Genomic DNA, 26,446 nt, shown 5'->3' with positions numbered 1-26,446 from the left:
CATAGGCAGCTTAACCCACCCTAAGCCATTTCACTTAAACATCAACTTTGAGGTCTGATTTCAAGATACAGTAAACTCAGATCTGCTTTCAACTTTAATTTTCTCCTAAGAGCACGATCTTGCTCTTTCCATATCTGCCTCTTGTCTCATGTTGTCCTGCCCTGAGCTGCTAACTCACACAGCCATGTGGCCAAGTCTACTGTGTGCTGAAAGTCTCGGGATGTGAGGAGGTGTGCTGGGAGGATGCCACAATGTGAACAAGTGGACTTGGCCCTCAGTCCTGGTCATGCCCTGACTACTGGGCGGCACCCGCCAAATCCTCCCACTAGGCTTCAGTTTTCCTCCATAAAATAGGATAAACAGAGACAGCTACCACCTCAAGGCTGCTCTGAAGACATACCAGCAGAGCACATGTCCCACATCCGCACTCAGTAATTGGTACTATTGTCAGCGCAGGTAGACAAGTAAACACGGTGCCCAGAACGAGTTAGTGCAAAGATAGACCCTAGGTCCAGCCTCAGGGGTTAGTGAAGGTGGCCTTGAGCTCCACCAGAGCAGAGCCAGAGGGACACCCAGCCAGCCAGTACAGGTGTAGGCGTGCTCAGGAAGCACTAACTGACCGAAGGTGGAGGGCAGGGTGGGGCAAGGCCCCAAGGGCAGCCCCATTGCTCTGTGTCTAGACTTCTTCGTTTGAATAAGCCATTTTGCTATTGGTGGCTTGAAAAGCTCTAACTTCAAGTAAAAACCATCTCAAACACCAAGAATTAGAAGATCGAAGTGATTGTAAAGGAAATTTCAAGAGAATAAAATTAGGAGCCCATGGTCCTTGCAGAAAAGAGCTAACACTGAGGTATTGCACATGCAGGTCCAACCATACGGCAGCCTACAGCCAGTGCCTGCGAGTCCAGATAGCCACAGGTATGTCTGAGAGTTGGCCATGGCATGCTGGTCACCAGGCTCTTCTACCCACATCTGCAGTTCTGCATGTTGTCCTTTATTTTTTTCTTAATCACCAAAGATTAATTCAAAGCGACTTCCTTAATGAAGGATGAATCCAGTAACGATGCTACTTGCTATTACCTTTATATGAACACACTTTCTGAATCCAGGAGAGTGGGTTCACCTTCATCAGCGCATATGGGATGCTGATCACGTGCATCCTGTTCATGACACTCTGTGAAGGAAACAAAGGCACTCAGGGGGCAGGCCTCATGCAGCATCCAGACTGCAGAGTCTATACCGCACCAGAAAGGACCAGACAGCATCAGTACTCCTCTCACAATGACATTTCAGCTTAGATACATCATTCAAGTCAATCAGCAATTAAGGATTAATTACATCACCTAAAAAAACAGGGTTTGATATGGAAAATTAGAAACCCCTCATTCCAACCATTAGATCACTTAGCATACGACACTCACTGTTAACACGCCATGCCACAGACCAGCATCCCTTTTGAAATCCAGCACGTTTGTTAATGTTTCAGCTGAAAGTGGACAAAGATGGTTAAACCGCTGAGTGACCCTCTTCACAAGTCACATGCATTTTCAGAGAAACTCTGAGTACATCATCGATATAGAAGAGTTTTAGGAAACATATACAGCATCCCCAAATACCATGCACCAATTAACCAATAATCTTGGTTATCTATTCAAATTACTGGAAAAACATAAAAGGAGATAGTCATATAATTTTGTATTAAAACAGAGAACTGTGCTGATTACTATCGGAAAACACAAGGAACAGCATATACTCCAGAGCCTGTACGAGGCTATACACGTTTCTGTCAGAGGTGGGGATGAGTACTGTCATGGATACTCTTTCTTCTCAACTTTACATCCAGATTCCCATTTCCCACACCCAAGGCCATCATCCTGCACCTTCAGGAAACGTCACATGCTGCTCTTGTCACTTCCCTTCAGGAAGTAACCCCTTTTCTCTTCCAGAGGGTGTGATCGATGCGTCTTAGAGGGTGGGAGAGGATGGAAGTTCTGGGGCTCCCAGCACAGCCCTGTGCTCAGAGCTCCTAGCCAAGTCCTTGCAGGACCTGGCTCCAGGCCAGGCAGAGGCTACTGGGCAGAGGACGGAGCCTGGGGCTATGAGCAAATCTGGTCCCTCACCTCAGCAACCCCTAGGTGCACCCACAGGAGAAACACTCAACGAGGATTAAGAAGTCTGATTTGCGTGTGTCAGGAAATGCTGTTTCATTCTGAATAAGGATACTGTGCACATGCGTCTTTGTTAGCTAAAGAGCCCAAATTACATGTGAGCCATGTAGGGTTAGCACTGGATCAGAAGAGAAAGAAAACCATGGGACTTGATGTGATAGATCTAATTTTCAAAAAATTATTCAGGCCCTTTAACATATCTAACACCCTTTTCCAAACCTCTACCAATGCCTTCAGCTGTGCCCTCAAGCCACTCCTTGCTTTTAACACCCATCTTTTAGATATTTAAAAATACCATTCAATTTACTTTGTGGTTTTGTTCAATTCCAGCATTGTAATGGTAAGAAAGCTACCATGTATCTGTTTTTACAGTTTTTAAAATAATAGTTCCCGAAGTTAAATATCTGATATTTAACAGTAAATGAGAGGCTACCAAATGTTACAAAGAGATAAGCTATGGCCACAAAGATTCCATTTGTAGGTCTGCACGTACAGCAGCTTAAGCCAAAACCACAGTCACAGGAAAGCGTGCCTCAGTAAGACGATTTTCCTTTTTTCAAAAATGTAAAATGCACCACCCCCTAACTGCATCACAGATTGAACCAGCCCAGTGGGCACAGATGACTTGGTGGAATATGGATTTCACACTCTGTGAAACCAACATACACATGAATTTATCAAAAAGGACCCTGAGAGGGGCTGAACCAACATACACATGAATTTATCAAAAAGGACCCTGAGAGGGGCTGCCCAGGTGACCTAACATCCACGTGTCAGTGGGAGCACAGAGCCCCGAGCAAGGCAGCACCTGGCACGGCCTGGATTAAAGCCCGGGTTAAAGGGAGCCCTCATACCGGGCTGGACCTGACACACGCAGCGACAGTTTCCGGGTGCCTTGTGCACATCTGGAAGAGCCGCCTCGCATGCCTTACCTTCTGAGTAGCCGCACGCCTGGGTCAGAGCCCGGCACTGTGCCAGCAGGGACGCATGGGACACTGTGACCCCCACCGTGCTGCCTTCTTTGCTGGTTTTATACTGAAAGATTTCAAGAAAAGTCTATTATGTGATATTTCTGGAGGCCACAGCACACAGAATGGAAGCTGACGGAATTCTGGAAAGAAGCAGCCGTCGGTCGTCTCTCCTTCACCAACCATCCCGTTAGACCAGGGCTCACTGTATGCCCTGACCCTCGAGGCAACACCCTCAGATGATGCTGGGGATCATCCTGGGGCAGGTGCCTCGGTGCAACAGTGCATGCAGGCTCCCTCTTAACTGTCCCCAGGGGAGCCAGCGAAGGGAGAATTAGGTAAGAGTGACACTTGAAAGGATCTGGGTAAGTTTCCACATGCCACTCTGTATTTCTAGGATGAGGATAAAACACAAGGAGAAGTTTTAGCCTGTAATCTAAAAAAAAAATAGCAGCTTATGCTCTTTATGAAAAACAAGACCTAAGCCCCTGGGCCTGTTTAGATGCATTAGGAGGGTCACTACCTCGATGTAAGCAGTCTCGGCCCCCATGTCCTGGGCCAACGGGTGCCAGTCCTTGGGGGGCTTGGTCAGATGCTTCCCGTCGACCACCAGCCAGGCGAGGGGGGGCCAGCCTGTGAGGGCACAGACAAAGGACACAGAACAGGCAGGTGGTCAGAGGGTCTCTGTCCCCCACACTCAGGGCCTCGCTGTCTAACGTGCAGCCCTAGCTACTGAGCGCCTGAGGAGCAGAGCCTCAGTCTCATTTGATTTCTATTAACTTATAATTAACTTAATAGGTGCCTCTGGTCAGTGGCTACCGGAGGGACAGTACAGGTCTAGACCCTGAACCAGGTGAGAAGCAAGACTCACCAAGGCCTCAAACAAGGACTCTGCTTTTGCTGAAGACCCTTCAGCCTCCATAAGTAAAGCTTATTTGCTGGAAAAGTGTGCCCAGAGGGTGCAGGTTGAGGAAGAGCATGGAGCAGGCTGACTCCCCTGCCCTGGGGCCCACCTTTGAAAGTCGCCACCTCTCCAGTCTGTGCTTTGGGCAGGCCTTTCTGACAAGCATCCGTCGTCAGGGCCAGGGTGACCCCACAGCTGCCCAGCAGAAACCCAACCTGCTGGCTGCCAGCATCCTGTGGAGAACACAGCAAGGTGGGCATGAGGTACTCAAGGGCGCTGCCACACTGCCCTTCATGGCTCAGGCCCACACATGGAAAGTAGAGCTCTTTTTTTCACCCCTCATAAAACTTCTAGAACAATTCAACTCTATACTATATTTTCATGAAAATAAAATATAATTTGTTTTTCTGGTGAGGAAGAATGGCCCTGAACGAATATCTGTGCCCATCTTCCTCTACTTTGTATCTGGGACGCCGCCACAGCACGTGATGAGTGATGTGTAGGTCCATGCCCAGGATCCAAATCTGCCAACCCTGGCCGCCAAAGCAGAGGGTGTGAACTTAACCACTATGCCACTGGGCTGGCCCCAAAATATAATTGTTTTTAAATTTAAAAGATATGTTTTTGCAGTGAAATATAAAGTTCTGGATAATGAGCTAGTTTCTCAAAGTTTTCTTTTGTAAATGACATTGAGCAGTATTTTAATAAACTCCAAAAATAACAGCACTGAAATTTCCACTTGATTTGCATTTGAAATTTATAGATTAATCTGGGGAGGCCTAACCTTTAACAATATTAATTATTTCCACACAGAAATGCACACTTTCTTTTAGTCAAGTCTTCTTTTACATACATCCCTCAGTAAAGTTTTATCATTTTCTTCTTTAAGTTTGAAAAATCTCTAGTTTTTTCCTAAGAATCCCTGTATTTAAATATCTGTTCACCATATATTATTCTATGAGATGTACTGGTTTTATTTGCAAACTTTACTTTTGGATTCTAGAATATTTGTTGCTGACAGTGCTCACATTAACAAATACCTGAACGCTGGAATACAATAGAAAACTCTGATTTTCTAAAATACAAGCCTAGTCTACTCCTAAAATGGTATTTTTTTCAAGAATCAGATCACTGATACTTATACCTAAAATGTATGAGCTTCTAGAACATCAGCAAGTCCCCACATTAATCATTTGTCAGTAATAAAAACTGCTTGTGGGGCCAGCCCCGTGGCTGAGTGGTTAAGTTCACGTGCTCCACTTCAGCGGCCTAGGGTTCACAGGTTCAGATTCTGGGTGCAGACCTACACACTGCTCATCAAGCCATGCTATGGCAGCATCCCACTAGAAGAACTTGAATGACTTACAACTAGCATATACAACTATGCACTGGGGCTTTGGGGAGAAAAACAAAAAGAGAGGAAGACTGGCAACAGATGTTGGCTCAGAGCCAATCTTCCTCACCAAAAAAAAGCATAAAAAAAAACACCTTATACCACAACTAGAAGGACCCACAACTAAAATATACAACTATGTACTTGGGGGGTTTGGGGAGAAAAAGCAGGAAAAAAAAAAAAAAGAAGATTGGCAACAGTTGTTAGCTCAGGTGCCAATCTTTAAAAAGAACAAAAACCTTCTTCTAAGCAAACAGAAACACCAGAAAACTTCCATCTCATATATCCAAAACCATCACTGAGAAGTGAGCTATAATATATCACTGTATGACTTATTTACCCCCAAGAAATGAGAATTATCAATAAACATACAGTTTTCAGAAAAAGTTTAACAAAATATTATCAAATCCCAAATTCTATTCATTAGAGGAAAAAATGCTCATCATTTCTTTGGGAAATTCAAATAGGTGATATAATAGCTCCATCTATAGCTGTTCTAAGTGCCCCTCTCACCAACAAGACACATAAAAAGCAGCCCTGTAGACAAAGCTCTACTTAACATCTCTCTCAAGCCCTTTCCTGCCTGTGCGCCTCTCCTTTGTCATCAGCCACCTATCTGCAGACTGCTCCTTAGAACAGAGGAGAAAGAAGACCACCAAACTGTCAGCTTCAGAATGCCCCTCAGGAACCTGAGCCCACGGCCTGGACCCAGCGGCTACCTTTCTGGTTAGTGGCACTTCTATGGGGACAGGAACCAGCTCTGCCAGGAGACACCCATAAAACGCAACCATGAACATCACAGGGTCACTATTGGGAAACACCAGCGCCACCTACAACAGTACAGAGAACAATCATGAAATCTACTCGTGAATGACTCAGTCATCTCAACTTTCAGAATATCTGCTATTAGATGGAATTTAGACATTTTAGATTATCTCATAGTTTTTCAAATTTAGTTCAGGAAATGTAACTTGGGGGTTAATTCTTGTTCCTTAAATTTCCTCAACCACATAACTTTTAACAAATAGTTTTTAGGTTGAGGTCTTTACTCCACATGCAACAAAATAATTTTAAATTTCTGGGTTTAAAGGCAGTCCAGCACAGGTCTGGCTGTGGGATTGAGATCCAGCTCCCATCCACTCTGACCATCTGGGCAGCAGAAACTTAGAGAGGGAAGTGATGGACCATCACCCACCACCAATTAGCCCAGGAGAAAAAAAATCACCTGTCCCAACATGAAAAGTGAACAAGGAATCAAATCATATCTAAAATATCTTCCAAAAGAAAAAAGTCCTAGCACCAAAGTTTTAACTGAACAGATCTTCACTCAAAACTTAACAGGGAAGAGTGGTGGGCACAGAACACCTCGCCTGAGACGCCCCACAACCGCCCCCTCCCTCTGAGCTCCCAAAGGTGGCCCACTCCAGTTTCCACCCGGTCACCATGCTGCCACTGTTTAAACTATGTTCCACTCTATTTATCTTATATTTTTATTTTTATCAAAAATTTTTTAAAACACAGAATTTAAAATTACAAAAAGGACTAACGCAAAACAATACCCCCATGCTCCACCCTTCCCCACTCCCCAAGGCAACCTGTTTTAAAATATTTTACATCTTCCTTTCGCTACTTGCTCCCACATTTTAAAATATTATGCTTATACTGTTATGTTTTATTTTTTGAAAATATTTAGGTACCAATTTTCTTTCCTGTTATTGTGATAAGTATCCAGCCTTCTGCATTCCTCTCCCTTTCTCTTCTTCCACCATCCTAATTTCCATTTCTTATAATATCTGGTTAAATGAAAAGCTACTTATGGAATAAGATTTTTGTAAGCCCCAAATATAGTAACAGGTGTGCCTGAAACCATGACTGTTGGTCAAAACAGTATGTGAACAGACTGTTAATACAGTGCCCTTGAGAACACACAGCAATGGATAACTAACGATCCTCCACTTTACAAGGCAAAACTTAAGTTATATCTATATTTGTTGTGTACTTGAGGTCTGGAAATCAAGTTTCTAACAAGTCTGTTTGGTGGAAAGGGCAAAGCTCTCCTTCAAAAGCCAATGTTAATGGTGGGTTGCCCCAGAACTGTGACCTATAGCCTTGAGACTAGATATTTGGTATAGAAAATACGTCTTTAGAGAACTTGTTAAAGGGTTATGTTTGTTCATTTTCATAAAGTATATTATCACAGGGGGAAGGTTTTGCCACCCATGTCTGACAATTAACCTACTCACCATAATCTTGTCAATATTCTTATAATTAACCTAACTACGTGGATTCTCTCGCAAGTCAAGAAAGTTATCTGGAAGTCTTTGTCCTTGCAAGAATTTTATCAAGAAAAATAAACTAGTGATTCCTAGATTCATTTTAAAGCACAAGATAAGTCAGGGATTCTTACAGGTTCATTCTAAAGCACAACTTATCATAAAGTACCATTCTTGTACTATTTACATTTTTACAGCCAAGTACACATTTTCTTTCTTTCTGATGGTAATAGTACCACCATTTTTACTTGCTTTGCTTTTACGTATGCACTGGCCAATCTGTTTGAAAATGCTCCACCCAATGTGTCAAAGAATTATCAATAATATTTTCCAAACAACCAACCAGTCAGATAAACCCGTAAATTTCACCAGCTGCTCACCGGCACCTCCCAATCCTGGGGCCTGCATCCTCTGAGTCCTGCTGGGCTCTAGTGGTCATCCTGGGACGGCCCCTGTGGTTCTCCTGTTTGGACCCCACTCACTTATTTGGCTAAAGCACATGCTCTAGGAACTTTCCAAGAAAGAATGCTTGGGAGTCCAATTTTTTCTGAGTCCCACATGTCTGAAAATGGTTACACCACCCTCACATTTGTTGAATCTCTATGAATAGAACTGTGGGTTAAAATCATATTCCCTCTGATCTTTGAAGCATCACTCTGGTCTCTTCCAGTATTACTACTGACAAGTCCCAAAGCCACTGTGATTGCTGACCCTTTATAGACATCCCACTTTTCCCCGAAAGCTCTGAGGCTCTTTTCCACATCCCTGGTCTTAAGCAGTAATGTAGTGATGTGCTGTGTGGGTCCACTGTATTCCCTGCAGGTCCTCTCACTCTGGAACATGCTCTCCAACTCCAAGATACTGTCTCGTCTTATCATTATCATTTAATATTGTCTACTCTCTTTCTCCTCTCTCTTTCTGGAACTCCTATTAGTCAGATGTTGGGCCTTTTTAATCAAGTCTAATTTTTGCATTGTTTCTCCTTTCTACTTTCTATCTCTTGGTCTTCCCTAGTAGCAACTTTTTCTCAATTTATAGAGCAACATCTTCATCTTTGATTTCCAGGGATATTAACACTAATCTTTCTAAACGCATTTTCTGTATCTAGCTTTTCTCCAAGCTTGCTTGGTCCTCTTCCTTCCCATACCCCTCCCTCCCCTTTCATCCCTCCCCTCTTCTCTCCCTCTCCCTTCTACCCTTCCCTTCCCTCTCTCCCTCTTCTCCTCCTTCCCTCTCTCCTTCTCTTTCTCTCTCTCTCCTTCCCTGTCCCTCCTTTCTTCTCTTCCTCCCTCCCCCTCCATCTCTCCCTCCTCCGTCTCCCTACCTCCCTTTCTCCTTCCCCCATCCTTATCCTCCCCCTCCCTCTTTCCCTCCTCCTCTCTCCTCCCCCCACCTTCTTTTCTTTTTTTCCCTGTTCTTTGCCCTTTGGTTGTTTTCTTTCCCACTGAAGTTTCCCTCTTTAAATGTCCTTGGCTATTGGTTCATATTAAAGAGTGAGGCACTCAAAGAGTTGCCTGAAACTACATCAGCTTGTCAACAACTTACCCATTGCTGGGTGATCTGACCAAAGGTCACCTTCTTCACTATGGGATTTCACTGGTAAGTATGTTGATTTCCACCATTTTCTCCTGTTTTCCATCCTGAACCTTCTGGCATACCTGGGTTCCTAGTTCACCTCAAGCAGTGCTGACCAACAGAACTTTCTACGATGATGGAAGGGTTCTGTCTCCAAGCTATCAAACAGGGCAGCTTTAGCAACGTCCGGCTACTGAGCCCCTGAAATGTGGCTCCTGTGGCTGAGGAACTAAATCATTAATTGTATTTAGTTCTGGTTAATTTAAATAGCCCCATGTGGCTACTGCCAACTATGTTGGGCAGCGCAGGACAACGAACTAGCCTCTGGCCTCCTCCACATTCTATTTTGGCAGGTAGACCAGAGCACATTGCCTGGCCACATGGATAGTGAAGGAGATGAATATAAAGTACAAAGAATTTCAAAGTAAGGTCAGAGTTTCCTCATAAAACTTAAGCTTTGGGAATTTAACATTTAGTAATCTCTGATATTAACATCTTCATTAAAATCAACATATATGAAGTCAAAGAGAAAAGAAGTTGAAGAATCAGTGGATGGTCAACGAGGGAGAATAAAAAGCAATCACTTTACCTACATCATCACAAACTTTTTTCCAAATTTAATATTTTTTCATATTTTTTACTTTTTATTGACTTTAAATCCCTTGTATGAATGCTATAAGTCTAACCAACTGACAGGATACTGATTTCAATGAAACAGATTTTTAGGTCTCTGTTTTTGCTCACTCCAATAAAGTTATGTTCTAGTTACTTACTCTGTCTCCAGGTTTAAGTAGTGGTTCATTCTTACTAGTCAGTTTATTAAGTAGAGTATAAGCTAGTTTTAAACTCCGACTCCAAAGTTTGCCTAAAATAAAACAAAAATACGAAGCAATGTAAAATTTAAGAAACTAATAATTAACATTTTAATGTAGCGATCATAATACCCGTATATAATGTACCATCACTCTATTACTAGAAGTTCAGTAGTTTCCAAATGATAACCATTTTGCACAATGCTGTAATGAACATCATAGTTTTCTCTTAAAAACAACTTATAGAGTTATTTTTCGTAACATGTAAATAAAACAGGATTTTATTATAGAAAATTTGGAATATAGAAAAGTCAGCAGAAAGAAGTCAGCAATCTTTCTGTTATGTAGGTATATACATATACATATACATACACACGTATATACACATACATATGCACACACACACATATACATGTGTGTAATTTTAAAGAAATGGGATCATATTTCACCCTGCTTTTTTCAATAAACACTGCACTGTGAATGCATTTTCACGTCATTAAATATGTCTCAACTACATCCCTTATAAGAGTGGCATACAATTCATTTAACTGTTAGAACAATTCATGAAGCGGTTACATCTTCATTTCTACTTTTCACTCAAGAGAAGACAGTCAGGGAGATGTTAAGTAACCTGCCCCGACCCACTGACTGCTACAGAGGTGCATCCTGGTACAAATCCCAGGATCCAGCCCTTAGCCCTGTCTGAGGTCCTGCCCACCAGATTTTCCCTCCTGGCAGGTGGTCTCTTTGTACAGTGCCCAGGCCTGGTGAATGCTCAACAAGCTGCAATGAGAAGGATGGGAGAAGAGGCAAAGGAAAAGTGAAGAGGATTGAAGGTGTCTGGGGAGGCAGACAGAGGCAGTAGTGATAATGGGGTAGGAAGATAGAAAAACCTGAGTCCACCCTCAACACCCAAAGCAGCCCTAACGTTTACCCTATGCAGTGTACCAAAGAAGTCATAATTTAGCCCCTCTCAAATTCCTGTGGCACACTCACATGCAGTTTGAGGAGCCATGCCCTCCAAACAAATGCTCAAATTTCATTGTAAGTAACATTAAACTCAGCTGCAACTTTGTGAAATAAGTGAACTGTGAGACCTGAGAAATAAATGAGAAAAAATATTCAACTCAAAACATCATGGCTGGACCCACAACTAAAAATATACAACTATGTGCTGGGGGGATTTCGGGAGAAAAAAGTAGAGAAAAAGAAGAAGACTGGCAACAGTTGTTAGCTCAGGTGCCAATTTTAAAAAACAAACACAAAAACAAAAAAAAACATCATTGTCTTTGCCTATATAAAAAGGTCAATTCAAGATGTTAATGAGCATAATAGATTCCCAAACTGAATCCAGCTATATATAAAAAGAATAATGCACCATGACCAAGTTAGTTTTATCTCAAGAATGCAAGAGGTTTAACAGAAAATCCACATAATTTGTCATATTAACAGAATAAAGGTGAAAAAAAGTAAAATAATTTAACAATCATTCAGGATTTTAAATGATTTAAAAAAATCCTCCTTAATTCGGAATGAAAGGGCACTTCCTTCCTGTGATAAACGCCATCCTTAAAAATCCTATAGGAGATATCATCATTAGTGGTCAGATGCTAAAAGCTTCTTTCTGAAATCAGATGAAGTCAAGTAATTTGCCTTTTTACTGAAAGTCTCAGCCAAAGCAATAACGGTGCAGGGGGGAGAGGGAGGTAAAACAATTGGAAACAGATAAGGCTGTCATTATTTGCAGATTACATGACTGTGTACATTATGAACCTTTTATAATTGAAACTAGCAAGGCTGCCAGATATAAAACAATATACAAACACCAGTTGATTTCTATATAACCAGCAAAAACAGTAGGTAAAAAATTTTCATGATACTACTTACAGTACAATTAAAATAAACATGCCAAATACCTAAGAATAAGTGTTACCAAAAATATGCAAAGTCTCCTAACAGAAAATTATAAAATATTATTGAGATAAAGTGAAAAGGATTTGAATGAAGGGAGGGATACATTATATCCATGCCCTGGAAGACTCAATAATGCAAAGGTGTTAATTCTCAAACTGTTCAAAGCAATGATAATCTCAATCTCAACAGGTATGTCTGTAGTACTTGACAAGCTGATTCTAAAACTGACCCTGAAAGATACAGGGCAAGAACAGCCAAGACACTCTTGAAGAAGGAAACAAGATGGCAAGACTTCCTCTACACATGTCAAGACTTACTATAAAGCTACTGTAATTAAGAGAGTGTGATATTGGCATAAAGATAGAATACAAATAAATGGTATAAAACACAGAACCCCAGAAAGACCCACTCACGTGTGGACAACTCTATTTATGGCCCAGGCAGCACTGCAGAAAAATGGTGGCACTGTGAGAAGAAGAATGGGACAGCTATTGTCCCATGGGACCCAGCCCCATACCATACACAAAAGCTCATTTCCATGGATGGTAGGTCTAAATGTGGATGCCAAAATGACAGTGCTTTCCCAACATAACAGAACTGCTTCACACTCTCGGCCTAGGCAAAGAGTCCTTAAAGAGAACATGCAAAGAACAAGCCATCAAAGAAAAGAAGGTGAAGTTGGACAGAGCTCTGCTCACCAAGCTGCCATTCAGGAGAGAATGGGCCAAGGCACACAGGAGGAGACACTTGTAGCACGTGTCACTGAGGGACTGGGATCCAGAGCACACAAAAAATTTCCACAAACAACCTTATATTAAAAAATGTGCAAAAGATTCAATAGTGCTTAACAAAAGAGAAAACCCAAGTGACTGAAAAAACAGGAAAATATCTCAACCTACTTAGTCATCAGGAAAATGCCAATTAACTCCACAATGAAATACCACCATATTATCACCAGATTAGTTAAAATATGCCTGACAATGACAGGGAGCAGGTGGGACTCACACACTGATGGGTAAGTGTAAACTGGAAAAGTTTGTCATTATCTGATAAATGTGAAGATACTCATAATCCCAGACCTAGCACTTCCACTCCTAAGTATGTACCCTACAAAAACGCATGCTACTGTACCAGGTAGCACACACCAGAATGTTCTTAACAGCCTTGTATGTAACAGCCAAAGTGAAAATGACCCAAATGTCGATCAACAGTACAATGGATATGTAAATTCTGATATATTCATTCCTCAACTGAAGTGAATGAGCTACAACTATAGACAATAACATGGATGGATCTTAAAAGCATAATGGTAAGAGACTGCTTCCAAGTAGGAGAGGGTACTGGTGGTAGACCAGCACTCCTGCCTAAAATGATTTTAAAAACTGGAAACAATGCAGAAAACATCTGTGGGAGGCAGCAAAGGCAACTAGAAGAGTTAAGACTCCAGAGGAAAAACCATGTGGAGGGGAGCTGTCTTCCGTAGCTGCTTTTAGAAAAGCTGGGGCGGTGTAGGGTTCTGGTGCCCAGGGGAGACTGAGCATCTATCCCGCTGCCTCTGCCCGCAGAGCCCTGCTGCTGGGGCACGGAGGAAGCAGAGCTTCCTGCAGAGACTGGGGGCCCCGAGAGCATAGCCAGCTTCCTCCTGGCAAATCTGCTGAATCCTGGGACTGTGTGTAGCAGGACACTAAAAACTCACGTAGAAAACCTCTGAAAAGAAAGGTGGAGTCCTTAAATAGCCACATGAGATAAAAGCCATGGTTGGAGAGCCCCAGAGGAAAAGGACACACAGAATATCCCTGGCACAGCAAGGTGTCTGGGGGCCAGTCGGGGAGAAGAGGTGGGCTGAACTGGCCTTCTCCAGACTGTAGTGGCCAGCCACTACATCTGCCTAGAGGAAGGAGGAAGGATGTCTCTTGAGGAAGATGACATCATCTGGAGCCTCTATAATTTTTTTATACACAATGATCAACACTCAATCAAGAAGGTACTAGGCATCCCAAAAGATAAGTTCCCCAGACCAAAACCAAGAGAAAGCAAAGACAAGAGCAACAGACCCAGAGGTGACTGGACAAAGTGACAGAGACTTTCAGTTACCGCAAGGAATGTATGTGCCCAACAGAGGAAAAGATGGAGAAGATGCATGGGATGATAAAGAATATTCCCAGAGAACTAGTATAGGAATTAGAATAAAGAAATGAAAATTCTCAACTAAAAAGACAATACAGGCATACCTCGTTTTATTGTGATTCACTTTATTGTGCTTTGCAGATGCTGCATTTTTTGAAGACCCTCTACCAGCAACAAAGATAATAATTCACTGAAGGCTCACATGATGGTTAGCATTTTTTAGCAGCAGTTTTTTGTGTTTTTTTTGTGTGTGTGTGTGAGGAAGAGTGGCTCTGAGCTAACATCTGTTGCCAATCTTCCCCTTTTTGATTGAGGAAGATTGTCACTGATTGGCACATCTGTGCCCATCTTCCTCTATTTTATGAGGGATGCCACCAGAGCACGGCCTGATGAGTGGTGCTAGGTCCATACCCAGGATCCAAACCTGCGAATCCTGGGCTGCCAAAGCAGAGCACGCAAGCTTAACCAGAACACCAGGCTGGCTCCAACAAAGTATTTTCTAATTAAGGTATGTACATTGTGGATTTTTTTTTTAGATATACTGCTATTGCACACTTAATAGACTACAGTATAGCATAAACATAACTTTTATATACACTGGGAAACCCAAAAATTCATGTGACTTGCTTTATTGTGACACTCGCTTTATTGCGATACTTGCTTTATTGCAGTGGTCTGGAACCAAACTCACAATATCTCCAAGGTATGCCTGTATCTAAAAATAGGAACTCATTAGCAGTTTTACATTAGACTAGAAATTTCAGAAGAATGAATGAAAGAATTTGAATAAAGGAAAATAGAAAGTCTCTAAACTGAAGTATACATAAAAAAGAATGTCAGATATAAAAAAGAACATTAAAGGCATGTGGGACTCAAGAAAGGTTTAATATAAGTCTAATCAGAGTCTCAGAAGGAGAGGAAAGAGAAAATGGGGGATAAGCAATATATTAAGAGATTATGGCTACACTTTTTCCAAAACTGATGAAAGACACCATTCCATAGACTCAGGAAGCCCTGTGGACTCCAAGAAGGAAAATTTAAAAGGATATCACACTTAAATATATCACAGTAAGAGATCCAAGCCCAAGAAAGAGAAAGTTTTAAAAAGCAGTCAGAGGGAAAAAAGACACATTATCATCAAAAAAGAAACAAGTGTTTGGTATCTTACTTCCGGAAAGATAGTAATAATGTCTTTAGAGTGCTCAAAGAAGATAAATGACCACCATCAAACACAGTCTTTGAAAATGAAGATGAAATAACTTGTTGTCAGACAAATACTGAGAGACTTCCTCACCAGCAACATACAGTAAAATGAATACACAGGGAGTTCTGCTGGCAAAAAGGAGAGGTTACAGTGGGAGACATGAGATGACAGGAAGGAATAAATAGCAAAGGAAAGAACAGTTACAACCACTGACCTAAAAAACAACAGTAATATCTTACGGGGCATAAATGAATATACATTTAAAATGCAAGGAGAATGCAAAAGGAGAGAAGGGTGTCACAGGTTGGCTTCTTCAGGAAGTGGACACTGAGACAGAGTTAGGCATGAAAAAGCACTCCTGGGGAGTAAAACTTGTGCAGAGAAACAATGAGATGGGTGGGAGATGCTGTCAGACTGCAACGCAGCTGGGATGAAGCCTCTGCAATCCCAGGGGGCACTGGAGCCGACTGCTCACAAGGAAGGCCGTGCTGAGCAGAAACACAGGCCCTGGCCACCACCTTGCTCGGTCATTAGTCGGGACTGCCCTGGTTATGGCATAACTTAGATCTGAAAGCTGAATTCAACAGGTACAGGCCGTCAGCAAACCACACTCCTCACAAATAAGCCATGAGTTCCTTTTCTAAAGAAGTACAGACCAGTCTCTAATGAACACAGATACAAAGATCCTAACCAACATATTGAGAAATCAAATCCAGACATTTATTAAAAAGATAATGTATCAGGAGGAAGAGCCAAGATGGCGCCGTGAGTAGTCCTCTTTGTCTCTCCCCCTTCGAGTCTACAATTATTTGGACACTTATCGCTTGACAAAGGATATCCAGACAGCATCTCAGGACGTCTGAGATACCCATGCGACTAAACATCAGAAGGCGGACGGACTTTCCTCCGGGAGGATGTGGAAATAGGTGAAAACTCTCTGACCCCGACCGAGCAGCCTAGTACCCGCAAGCAGCTTTCTTCCAACAGATGCCCCCAGAGGATCTACACACATCTAGGGCAGGAGCGAGCACACAACAGAGGAGCGACGGTGGAAACAGGTGACCAGAACCCTACCTAAACCCCCCGCAATTACTCCTAAATGCAGAGGGAAACTTTGGAGTTGCACACCTGAGCCCGCGGGGAGAGTCTCTCCCCGCCATTGGCGGGGAGACCCCACCTGGTGTTCGCGGCGCCCAGAGGGTCCCAGAGAGAGTCGCTGAGGGTACGGAGGTCTCCCAGCTGCCGTTGCCCGCCCTGTGGGAATAGGGATTGCCGGAGATCTCGGAGAGGACCGGGGCTGGGGGAACTTTCAAAGGCCGGCTCTGCGACCCGGAGGGGAAGCCTTGGCATTCCGCCCGGGCAGGAGACAAAACTCTCTGTCTGCCATTAGCAGAGGGGCCACGCCCAGCATTCACGGCTCCGGGAGAGGCCCAGGGAGAATCCCAGAGGGCGGGGCGACCCCCAGCTGCCGTTGCCCGCCCTGTGGGACTAGGGATTGCCGGAGATCTCGGAGAGGACCGGGGCTGGGGGAAGTTTCAAAGGCCAGCTCTGCGACCCGGAGGGGAAGCGCCGGAGTTCCGCCCGGGCAGCAGACAAAACTCTCTGTCTGCCATTAGCAGAGGGGCCACGCCCAGCATTCACGGTTCCGGGAGAGGCCCGGAGAGAATCCCAGAGGGCGGGGCGACCCCCAGCTGCCGTTGCCCACCCCGTGGGACTAGGGATAGCCGGAGATCTCGGAGAGGACTGGGGCTGGGGTGAGTTCCAGAGTCCCAGCTTCGTAGCCTAGGGGGAAACCCTACAGGCTCACAGCAGCCTTAGGGAAAGCCTCTGCACAGCACCAGTAGAAGGCACCCAGCCGCCAGCCACAAGGCTGGAAGACCCCGGGGCAAAAGCAGCATAGCTAGGTGAACTAACCACAGACTGTGGAAGATGCCAATAGCTCTCCTGCGACCCATAGAGGACAAGTGAGATTTTGTGGGTGCCGACAGCAACAGAGCGACAAATATAAGTGATCCCACCCCTGGCCGCTGGAAAAGCCCATAACACCGTTGCAGACCCTAAGGAGAGAGCACATCTAGGTGGGCTGCAACAGTAGGCACCAGCAGCCTGAAGCCCCCCTGTGACGGCCCCCACGGCAGAGGAGGGAATCCAAAGGGCCACTGTGGCTACGAGGAGGGGCCCAGGCCCAGTTAGCAACTGCAGACAGGGTTCCTGGTTGGTGCAGTATAAACAGCTGCTCCCCCACCGCAGCAGCTGAAACAAGTGAAAGGAGCAACTAAACTCTATCTCCATGCGGAGGCACAAATCAACAACATCAAGCAATATGAAAAAATACATTAAATCTCCAGAACAGAAAGAAAGTAACAAATACACAGAAAACAATCCCAAAGAAAATGAGATATGTAACCTAAATGATGATGACTTCAAAACAGCCATCACTAAAATTCTCAATGAGTTAAGAGAGAATTGGGACCGACAACTCAACGAGTTCAGGAGCTATGTCACAAAAGAGTTTGATACGATAAAGAAGAACCAAACAGAAATATTGGAAATGAAGAACACAATAGAGGAGATTAAGAAAAATCTAGATGCTCTGAACAGTAGGGCCGATAATATGGAGGAAAGAATTAGCAATTTGGAAGATGGCAATATAGAATTGCTGTAGGCAGAGGAGGAGAGAGAAGCAAGACTAAAAAGAAATGAAGAAACTCTCCGAGAATTATCAGACACAATTAGGAGATGCAACGTAAGGATTATAGGTATACCAGAGGGAGAAGAGAAGGAGAAAGGGGCAGAAAGCCTATTCAAAGAAATAATGGCTGAGAACTTCCCAAATCTGGTGAGAGAGATGGATCTTCAGGTGACAGAAGCCAATAGATCTCCAAACTTTATCAATGCAAGAAGACCAACTCCACGGCATATAGTAGTGAAGCTAGCAAAAGTCAACGACAAGGAGAAAATACTAAGGACAGCCAGGCAAAAGAAACTAACCTACAAAGGAACCCCCATCAGGCTATCAGCAGATTTCTCAGCAGAAACTTTACAGGCTAGAAGAGAGTGGAATGATATATTCAAAAATCTGAAGGACAAAAATCTACAGCCGAGAATTCTCTACCCAGCGAAAATATCCTTCAAATACGATGGAGAAATAAAAACTTTCCCAGATAAACAAAAATTAAGGGAGTTCATTGCCACAAAACCTCCTCTTCAGGAAATCCTCAGGAAAACCCTCATTCCTGAAAAATCCAAAAAAGGAAAGGGGCTACAAAACCAAGAGCAGAGGAGATAAGTAGAAGGACAACAACAGAGAGTAGCAGCTCTACATCAGAACAGATTAAACCATGGGACGAGAAACAAAGGAAACTGAAGAAAACCGGAAAACAAGACACAAAATGGTAGTGGTAGGCCCCCACATCTCAATAATTACTCTAAATGTAAATGGATTGAACTCCCCAATCAAAAGACACACAGTGGCAGGATGGATCAAAGAACAAGATCCAACAATATGCTGCCTCCAGGAAACACACCTCAGCCCCAAAGACAAACACAGACTCAGAGTGAAGGGATGGAGAACAATACTCCAAGCTAATAATGAAGCAAAGAAAGCAGGTGTCGCTATACTAATATCAGACAAGGTAGATTTCAAAGCAAAACAGATAAAGAAAGATAAAGAGGGACAGTATATAATGATAAAAGGGACTCTCCACCAAGAAGACATAACACTTATAAATATATAGGCACCCAACACAGGAGCACCAAAATTTGTAAAGAAACTCTTAATAGAACTAAAAGAAGACATCAACAACAATACAATAATAGTAGGGGACCTCAACACACCATTAACACCAATGGACAGAACATCCAGACAGAAAATCAACAAGGAAATAATAGAATTAAATGAAAAATTAGACCAGATGGACTTAATAGATATATATAGAACACTTCATCCAAAAACAGCAGGTTACACATTCTTCTCAAGTGCACATGGAACATTCTCAAGGATTGACCATATTTTGGGAACCAAAGCAAACATCAATAAATACAAGAGAGTTGAAATAATATCAAGCATCTTTTCTGATCACAATGCTATTAAGCTAGAAATCAACTACAAGACAAAAGCAGAGAAAGGTGCAAAAATGTGGAGACTAAACAACACGCTTCTCAACAAACAATGGATCATTGAAGAAATTAAAGGAGAAATCAAATTTTATCTGGACACTAATGAAAATGAGAACACGACATACCAAACCATTTGGGATGCAGCAAAAGCAGTCCTAAGAGGGAAATTCATCGCAATACAGGCTCACCTCACTAAACAAGAAAAAGCTCACATAAGCAACCTCAAACGACACCTAACAGAACTAGAAAAAGAAGAACAAACAAAGCCCAGAGTCAGTAGAAGGAGGGAAATAATAAAAATAAGAGCAGAAAGAAACGATATTGAAACAAAAAAGACAATAGAAAGGATCAATGAAACAAAGAGTTGGTTCTTCGAAAGAATTAACAAAATTGACAAACCCCTAGCCAGACTCACCAAGAAAAGAAGAGAGAAATCGCAAATTAATAAAATTAGGAATGACAGAGGAGAAATCACAACAGATACCAATGAAATACAAGAGATCATAAGAGAATACTATGAAAAACTATATGCCAACAAATTGAACAACCTGGAAGAAATGGACAAATTCCTAGACTCCTACAATCTCCCCAAACTGAATCAGGAAGAAATGGAGAATCTGAATAGGCCAATCACAAGTAAGGAAATAGAAACGGTAATCAAAAACCTCCCCAAAAATAAGAGTCCAGGACCAGACGGCTTCTCTGGAGAATTCTACCAAACATTCAAAGAAGATTTAATACCTATTCTCCTCAAACTGTTCCAGAAAATTGAGAAAGATGGAGAACTCCCTAACACATTCTATGAAGCCAACATCACTCTGATCCCCAAACCTGACAAGGACAACACAAAGAAGGAGAACTACAGGCCGATATCACTGATGAACATAGATGCAAAAATCCTCAACAAAATTTTGGCAAACCGAATACAGCAATACATCAAAAAGATTATACACCATGATCAAGTGGGATTTATACCAGGGACACAGGGATGGTTCAACATCCGCAAGTCAATCAACGTGATACACTACATCAACAAAATGAAAAACAAAAACCACATGATCATCTCAATAGATGCAGAGAAAGCATTCGACAAGATCCAACATACATTTATGATAAAAACCCTCAGTAAAATGGGTATAGAAGGAAAGTACCTCAACATAATAAAGGCCATATATGATAGACCCACAGCCAACATCATACTCAATGGACAAAAACTGAAAGCCATCCCTCTGAGGACAGGAACAAGACAAGGGTGCCCACTTTCACCACTCCTATTCAACACAGTACTGGAAGTGCTGGCCAGAGCAATTCGCAGGAAAAAGAAATAAAAGGAATCCAAATAGGTAACGAAGAAGTAAAACTCTCGTTGTTTGCAGACGACATGATCCTATACATAGAAAACCCCAAAGAATCCACAGAAAAACTATTAGAAATAATCAACAACTACAGGAAAGTAGCAGGGTATAAAATTAACGTGCATAAATCAGTAGCATTTCTATACACTAACAATGAACTAACAGAAAAAGAACTCAAGAACTCAATCCCATTCACAATCGCAACGAAAAGAATAAAATACCTTGGGATAAACTTAACCAAGGAAGTGAAGGATCTATACAATGAAAACTACAAGACTTTCTTGAAAGAAATTGACGATGACATAAAGAGATGGAAAGACATTCCATGCACATGGATTGGAAGAATAAACATAGTTAAAATGTCCATACTACCTAAAGCAATATACAGATTCAATGCTATCCCAATCAGAATCCCAAGAACATTCTTCAAAGAAATTGAACAAACAATCCTAAAATTCATATGGGGCAACAAAAGACCGCGAATTGCTAAAGCAATCCTGAGCAAGAAAAACAAAGCTGGCGGAATCACAATCCCCGATTTCAAAACATACTACAAAGCTACAGTGATCAAAACAGCATGGTACTGGTACAAAAACAGGTCCACAGATCAATGGAACAGAATTGAAAGCCCAGAGATAAAACCACACATCTATGGACAGCTAATCTTCGACAAAGGAGCAGAGGGCCTACAATGGAGAAAAGAAAGTCTCTTCAACAAATGGTGCTGGGAAAACTGGACAGCTACATGCAAAAGATTGAAAATTGACCATTCTTTTTCACCACACACCAAAATAAACTCAAAATGGATCAAAGACCTAAAGATTAGGCCTGAGACAATAAGTCTTTTGGAAGAGAATATAGGCAGTACACTCTTTGACATCAGTTTCAAAAGAATCTTTTCGGACACTGTAACTCCTCAGTTGAGGGAAACAATAGAAAGAATAAACAAATGGGACTTCATCAGACTAAAGAGCTTCTTCAAGGCTAGGGAAAACAGGATTGAAACAAAAAAACAGCTCACTAATTGGGAAAAAATATTTACAAGCCACTTATCTGACAAAGGGTTAATCTCCATAATATACAAAGAACTCACACTGCTTAACAACAAAAAAACAAACAACCCGATCAAAAAATGGGCAGAGGACATGAACAGACATTTCTCAAAAGAAGATATGAATATGGCCAATAGACACATGAAAAGATGTTCATCATCGCTAATCATCAGGTAAATGCAAATCAAAACTACACTAAGATATCACCTTACACCCGTTAGATTGGCAAAAACATCCAAAACCAAGACTGACAAATGTTGGAGAGGTTGTGGAGAAAAAGGAACCCTCATACACTGTTGGTGGGAATGCAAACTGATACAGCCACTATGGAAAACAGTATGGAGATTTCTCAAAAAGTTAAGAATAGAAATACCCTATGACCCAGCCATCCCATTACTGGGTATCTATCCTAAGAATCTGATATCAGAAATCTCAAGAGTCCGTTGCACCCCTATGTTCATCGCAGCATTATTTACAATAGCCAAGACGTGGAACCAGCCTACATGCCCAGAAACTGATGATTGGATAAAGAAGATGTGGTATATATACACAATGGAATACTACTCAGCCATAAAAAAAGACAAAATCGGCCCATTCACAACAACGTGGATGGACCTCGAGGGTATTATGTTAAGCAAAATAAGCCAGTCAGAGAAAGACGAACTCTATATGACTCCACTCATAGGTGGAAATTAGCATATTGATAAGGAGATCTGATCGGTGGTTACCAGGGAAAAGGGGGGGTGGGGGGAAGGCACAGAGGGGGAAGTGGTGTACCCACAACATGACTAACAAAAATGTACAACTGAAATCTCACAAGGTTGTAATCTATCATAACATTAATAAAAAAAAAAAAGATAATGTATCATAGCAAGTGAAATTTACTCTAGGAATGCAAGGGCTGCTTAACATTTGAAAATTAATCAATACAATTCATCAAACTAATGGAGGAGGGGAAAGAAATCATACGATCATCTTGACAGAGCAGAAAAAGCACTGGATAAAATCCAATGCCAAACCATGATGAAAAACTTAGCGTACTAGGACTAGAAGGGAACTCCCTTAATCTGACAAAGAATTTCTACCATAAAACAAGCAAAAAACTACAGCAAACATCCTACTCATGACCAAAAGCTTTCCACCTATGATGGAGAAGGAGACAAGAATGCCCACAAGTCAACATTGTCCTGGAAGGTCTAGCTCATGCAGCAAGGCAAGCAAAAGAAATAAAAGGTGTAAGAATTAAAAAGGCCAAAACAATACCGTCATTTGTTCACAGATGACATGACTCTGTACACAGGATCTCCAAAAGATACATGACAAATTACTAATAAAGAAAAAATAAATTTAACAAGATTACTAGATACAAAGTCACAACAGAAGTACAAAAGTCTTGAAAATCTTTCATTAGATTTATTCCTATTACAATGGAATGACTGAAAAATTTTTTTCTATTCATTTGTAGATGGACTTTAAGATAAGCTTTTAGAAGAAGATCTTTGTGATCTTAGGTTTGGCAAAGACTTCCTAAACAGGACAAAAAAGCAGTACAATAAAGGGAAAAAAATAGATAAATTAGACCACATTAGGTTAAGACTTCTCATTTATCTAAAGCCACAATTAAAAGTGCTAAAAGGAAGTCTAAAGAGTGGAAGAAAATATTTGCGAAACATGTCTCTGACAAAAGATGTGTATCTGAAACATAGAAGTAAGAAAACATTAGCAACTGAATCGAAAAATGAGCCAAAATTTTGGATAGTTCATAAAAGAGGATATTCAAATAGCTAAAAAGCATATGAAAAGCATCATTAGCAATCAGGGAAATGCAGACTAGTACGATAACTTGACACCTTGACACACCTATAAGAAAGGCTAATATGAAATAAATGACATTAGCAAGTGTTGGAGAGGGTGGGGAGCAACTGGAACTCTTCACACACTGCTGGTGGGAGTGAAGGTTGCAGCAGCCACTTGGAAAACTGTTTGGCAGTGTGTCCCAAAGCTGAGCAGTGCTACTTCTACGTTTATACCCAGCACAAACGCCTATGTACATTCACCAATAGACTCACATGAGCATGTTCATAACAGCACTATACACAATAGCCCCAAAGTGGAAACAAGCCAAATGTCCATCTACCATAGAGTGCATAAGTAAGTTTTGGCATTTTCACGCAATAAAAAAAATCCATCAATAAGAATAAACTAACTATAACTTCACACAACATCATGGATAAGTCTCAAAAACAATGCTGAGCAAAAGAAAACAGACACAGATACCTTTCATATAATCCATTTACATTAAACTTAAGAGACAGGTAAAGCCAGAGGTGCCAGCAGTCAGCATGACAGGTCACCTCTGTGTGTGGTAGGATGTGAGTGCTGGAAGGGACACAAGGGCCTAGGGATCTGGAAATGCTTCTGAGCTGGGTGCTGGTTACAGGAATGTATTTGCTCTGTGACAATGCATCAAGCTATATGCTTATCATTTGTGTTACATAAAAACATAATATGCAACCAAAAAGAGCCAAACACAAAAAATACGTACCGTATGATTCCATTCATACAAAGTTCAAAATTAGACAAAGCTAAACTCCATTTTTCAGGAATGCATATATAGATGTGAACACTCAAAACCAAAGCAGTAGCCAGTCACCATTGGTCACTCAGTGGTCCCCTCTGGTGGGAGAAAGGGGCAGTGGTCCAGGAGGGAGACCTGGAGTGAGGCAATGTTCTATTTATCTGACAGCTGCGTCAGTTTCTCAGGAATTTGTTCTATCCTGTTCATCAAGCTGTCTGTCTGTGCTGTATGACACGTGTAATATTTTACACTCAACCAGAGCCCAACTGCTTTCTGTTGACACTTGCCATAGGTGAGGGTGTAGACGGCCTTCCCAGTTGTGTCCAAGGCAGTCAGACAGGGGGCTTTGGGCTGCGTTGTACCCCACTGCTGCAAGGCGGCTAGCAGCGACGGCGGCCAGGGAGTCCCCAGGGCCAGAGGTTCCCCTTTCAGCACTACCATCTGGCTTCCCTCAGGCTTTGGTTGATTTGGATCTGGTTGCTGAACTATAAGCAAAATCGGAATTTAAAAATCAACATTTCATAGTACTATGCACATATTCTCTTTTTAAGCATTGATATTTTATAATTTTATTTTTAAAAAAGTACCAGTTATAAAAAGGTTACAATAATTTGTTTAGATTTCCTTCTCATTCTAATAGTCACAGACCGATTGCCCAAAGGACGGATGGAGATTCATCATGGATGGAGTCATGGATAATGACGGATCCTGGTTACTGTGACCCCATACAACAATCCCCAGAACAATGGCAGTGATAGCCAGGCTTTCACGGGGTTACAGCCGACTCTGATGACACCTGAGAAGCAGACACTAGTCTCACTTGTACAGGACGAAAGTGAGTAGTTTGGGCATTCAAAACAACGATCACCATGTTGAAAGAAAAAAATAAAATACAGTCAGTTATATTTCCAGTGCATATGTAAGCCAAATTTGTCCAAGTTTAAGAAAGACTACCCTAAAAAGACTACCCATTGAACTCTGAATTTGAAAGCTGTTATCTGATTATAACAGTCGTGTCTAATCCTTATGTACGGAGGAGACACCTGGAGCTGGTCTGTGGGGCGGCGACTGTGCAGAAAAGCAGCCAGCAGCTGAGGGGTGGGCTGGCCATGTGCCCCCAAGTCTCTAACAACATATTCATACACTTCAATCTCATATTAGGCTTTATTTCTGTTCCCTTTCTACAGGTTTACACTTCTTTCCATTTCTTGGTAATTTTCTTTTTAAAAATAAATAAAAGGAGGCACAGAGAAACATTAAGTCTCTTAACTGTGAGCAATGAATTTTCTACCTGCTCAAACAAAGCTAGCAGTCAAGTGTGATGCTGAATTCACCATCACAGACAGTGATCACAGCATCTGGGAACAGAGAGAATATCACTTTACTGTGTCATAACATCATAGCAATAACCCACATATGATGAACATTAACCTATGTCTCCAGACATAACAGCCACCCGGGTCACACAATCTCAAGAGCCAAAGTCAGCAATCTCACCTTCCAACAACTCCTCAAAATCATCCACGAAGAACTCCTTCAGTGGAGGGCGCTTTGGCCTCTTCAGGGTGTTTAGAAGCTGCTGGATTTTGGAGGACACTCTGCTGTTCACAGGGACACCTGTCATAGGAAGAAGAGCACTGAGGCTAGGACACACCAAACCCTCTGGAGAACATGACCTGGAAATGAGGTCCAGGGACCAACCACATGAACACTTCGGAACTTACAAATCCCACCAAGAGCTGGCCCCATCAAATAGCCACTTTGCAATTTATTAATTCATTTAACAAATATTTACTGAATGCCTTCCAGGAACTAGAACTTGTTCTAAGTTAACAGTTTTCAAAGTGGTCCAGGGACCACTGGGGGTGGCCTGAGACCCTTTCAGGGGGTTCATGAGGTCAAAACTACTTCCATAGTCATATCAGGATGTCATTTGCCCTTCTCACTCTCCTCCTCCCACAAGCACACAGTGGAGAATCCCAGAGGCCTCAGCACGTGATATTA

At 42.1% G+C, this 26,446-nt stretch overlaps 1 protein-coding gene across 16 annotated transcripts in view; it reads right to left on the bottom strand.

Moving 5' to 3' along the window:
• Positions 1-26,446, bottom strand: part of DIP2A (disco interacting protein 2 homolog A) — a 142,555-nt gene that overhangs the window by 44,144 nt on the left and 71,965 nt on the right. For 14 of the 16 annotated variants that reach the window (XM_070489121.1, XM_044751130.2, XM_070489120.1 and 11 more), the window contains 9 exons: positions 25,940-26,059; positions 24,730-24,927; positions 10,055-10,146; positions 6,153-6,263; positions 4,150-4,273; positions 3,660-3,769; positions 3,101-3,203; positions 1,422-1,486; positions 1,081-1,174 (listed from right to left, as the gene is read on the bottom strand). In XM_070489121.1, the coding sequence (XP_070345222.1) occupies positions 1,081-1,174; positions 1,422-1,486; positions 3,101-3,203; positions 3,660-3,769; positions 4,150-4,273; positions 6,153-6,263; positions 10,055-10,146; positions 24,730-24,927; positions 25,940-26,059 (1,017 nt within the window). The remainder of the gene's footprint in view (positions 1-1,080; positions 1,175-1,421; positions 1,487-3,100; positions 3,204-3,659; positions 3,770-4,149; positions 4,274-6,152; positions 6,264-10,054; positions 10,147-24,729; positions 24,928-25,939; positions 26,060-26,446) is intronic. The other 2 variants (XM_070489127.1, XM_070489126.1) reach the window with 1 other exon arrangement.

Source organism: Equus asinus, chromosome 18 (genome assembly GCF_041296235.1).
Source record: "Equus asinus isolate D_3611 breed Donkey chromosome 18, EquAss-T2T_v2, whole genome shotgun sequence".
In the NCBI taxonomy this organism is placed as follows: Eukaryota; Metazoa; Chordata; class Mammalia; order Perissodactyla; family Equidae; genus Equus; species Equus asinus.
This window is presented reverse-complemented; position numbering and strand designations above follow the sequence as displayed.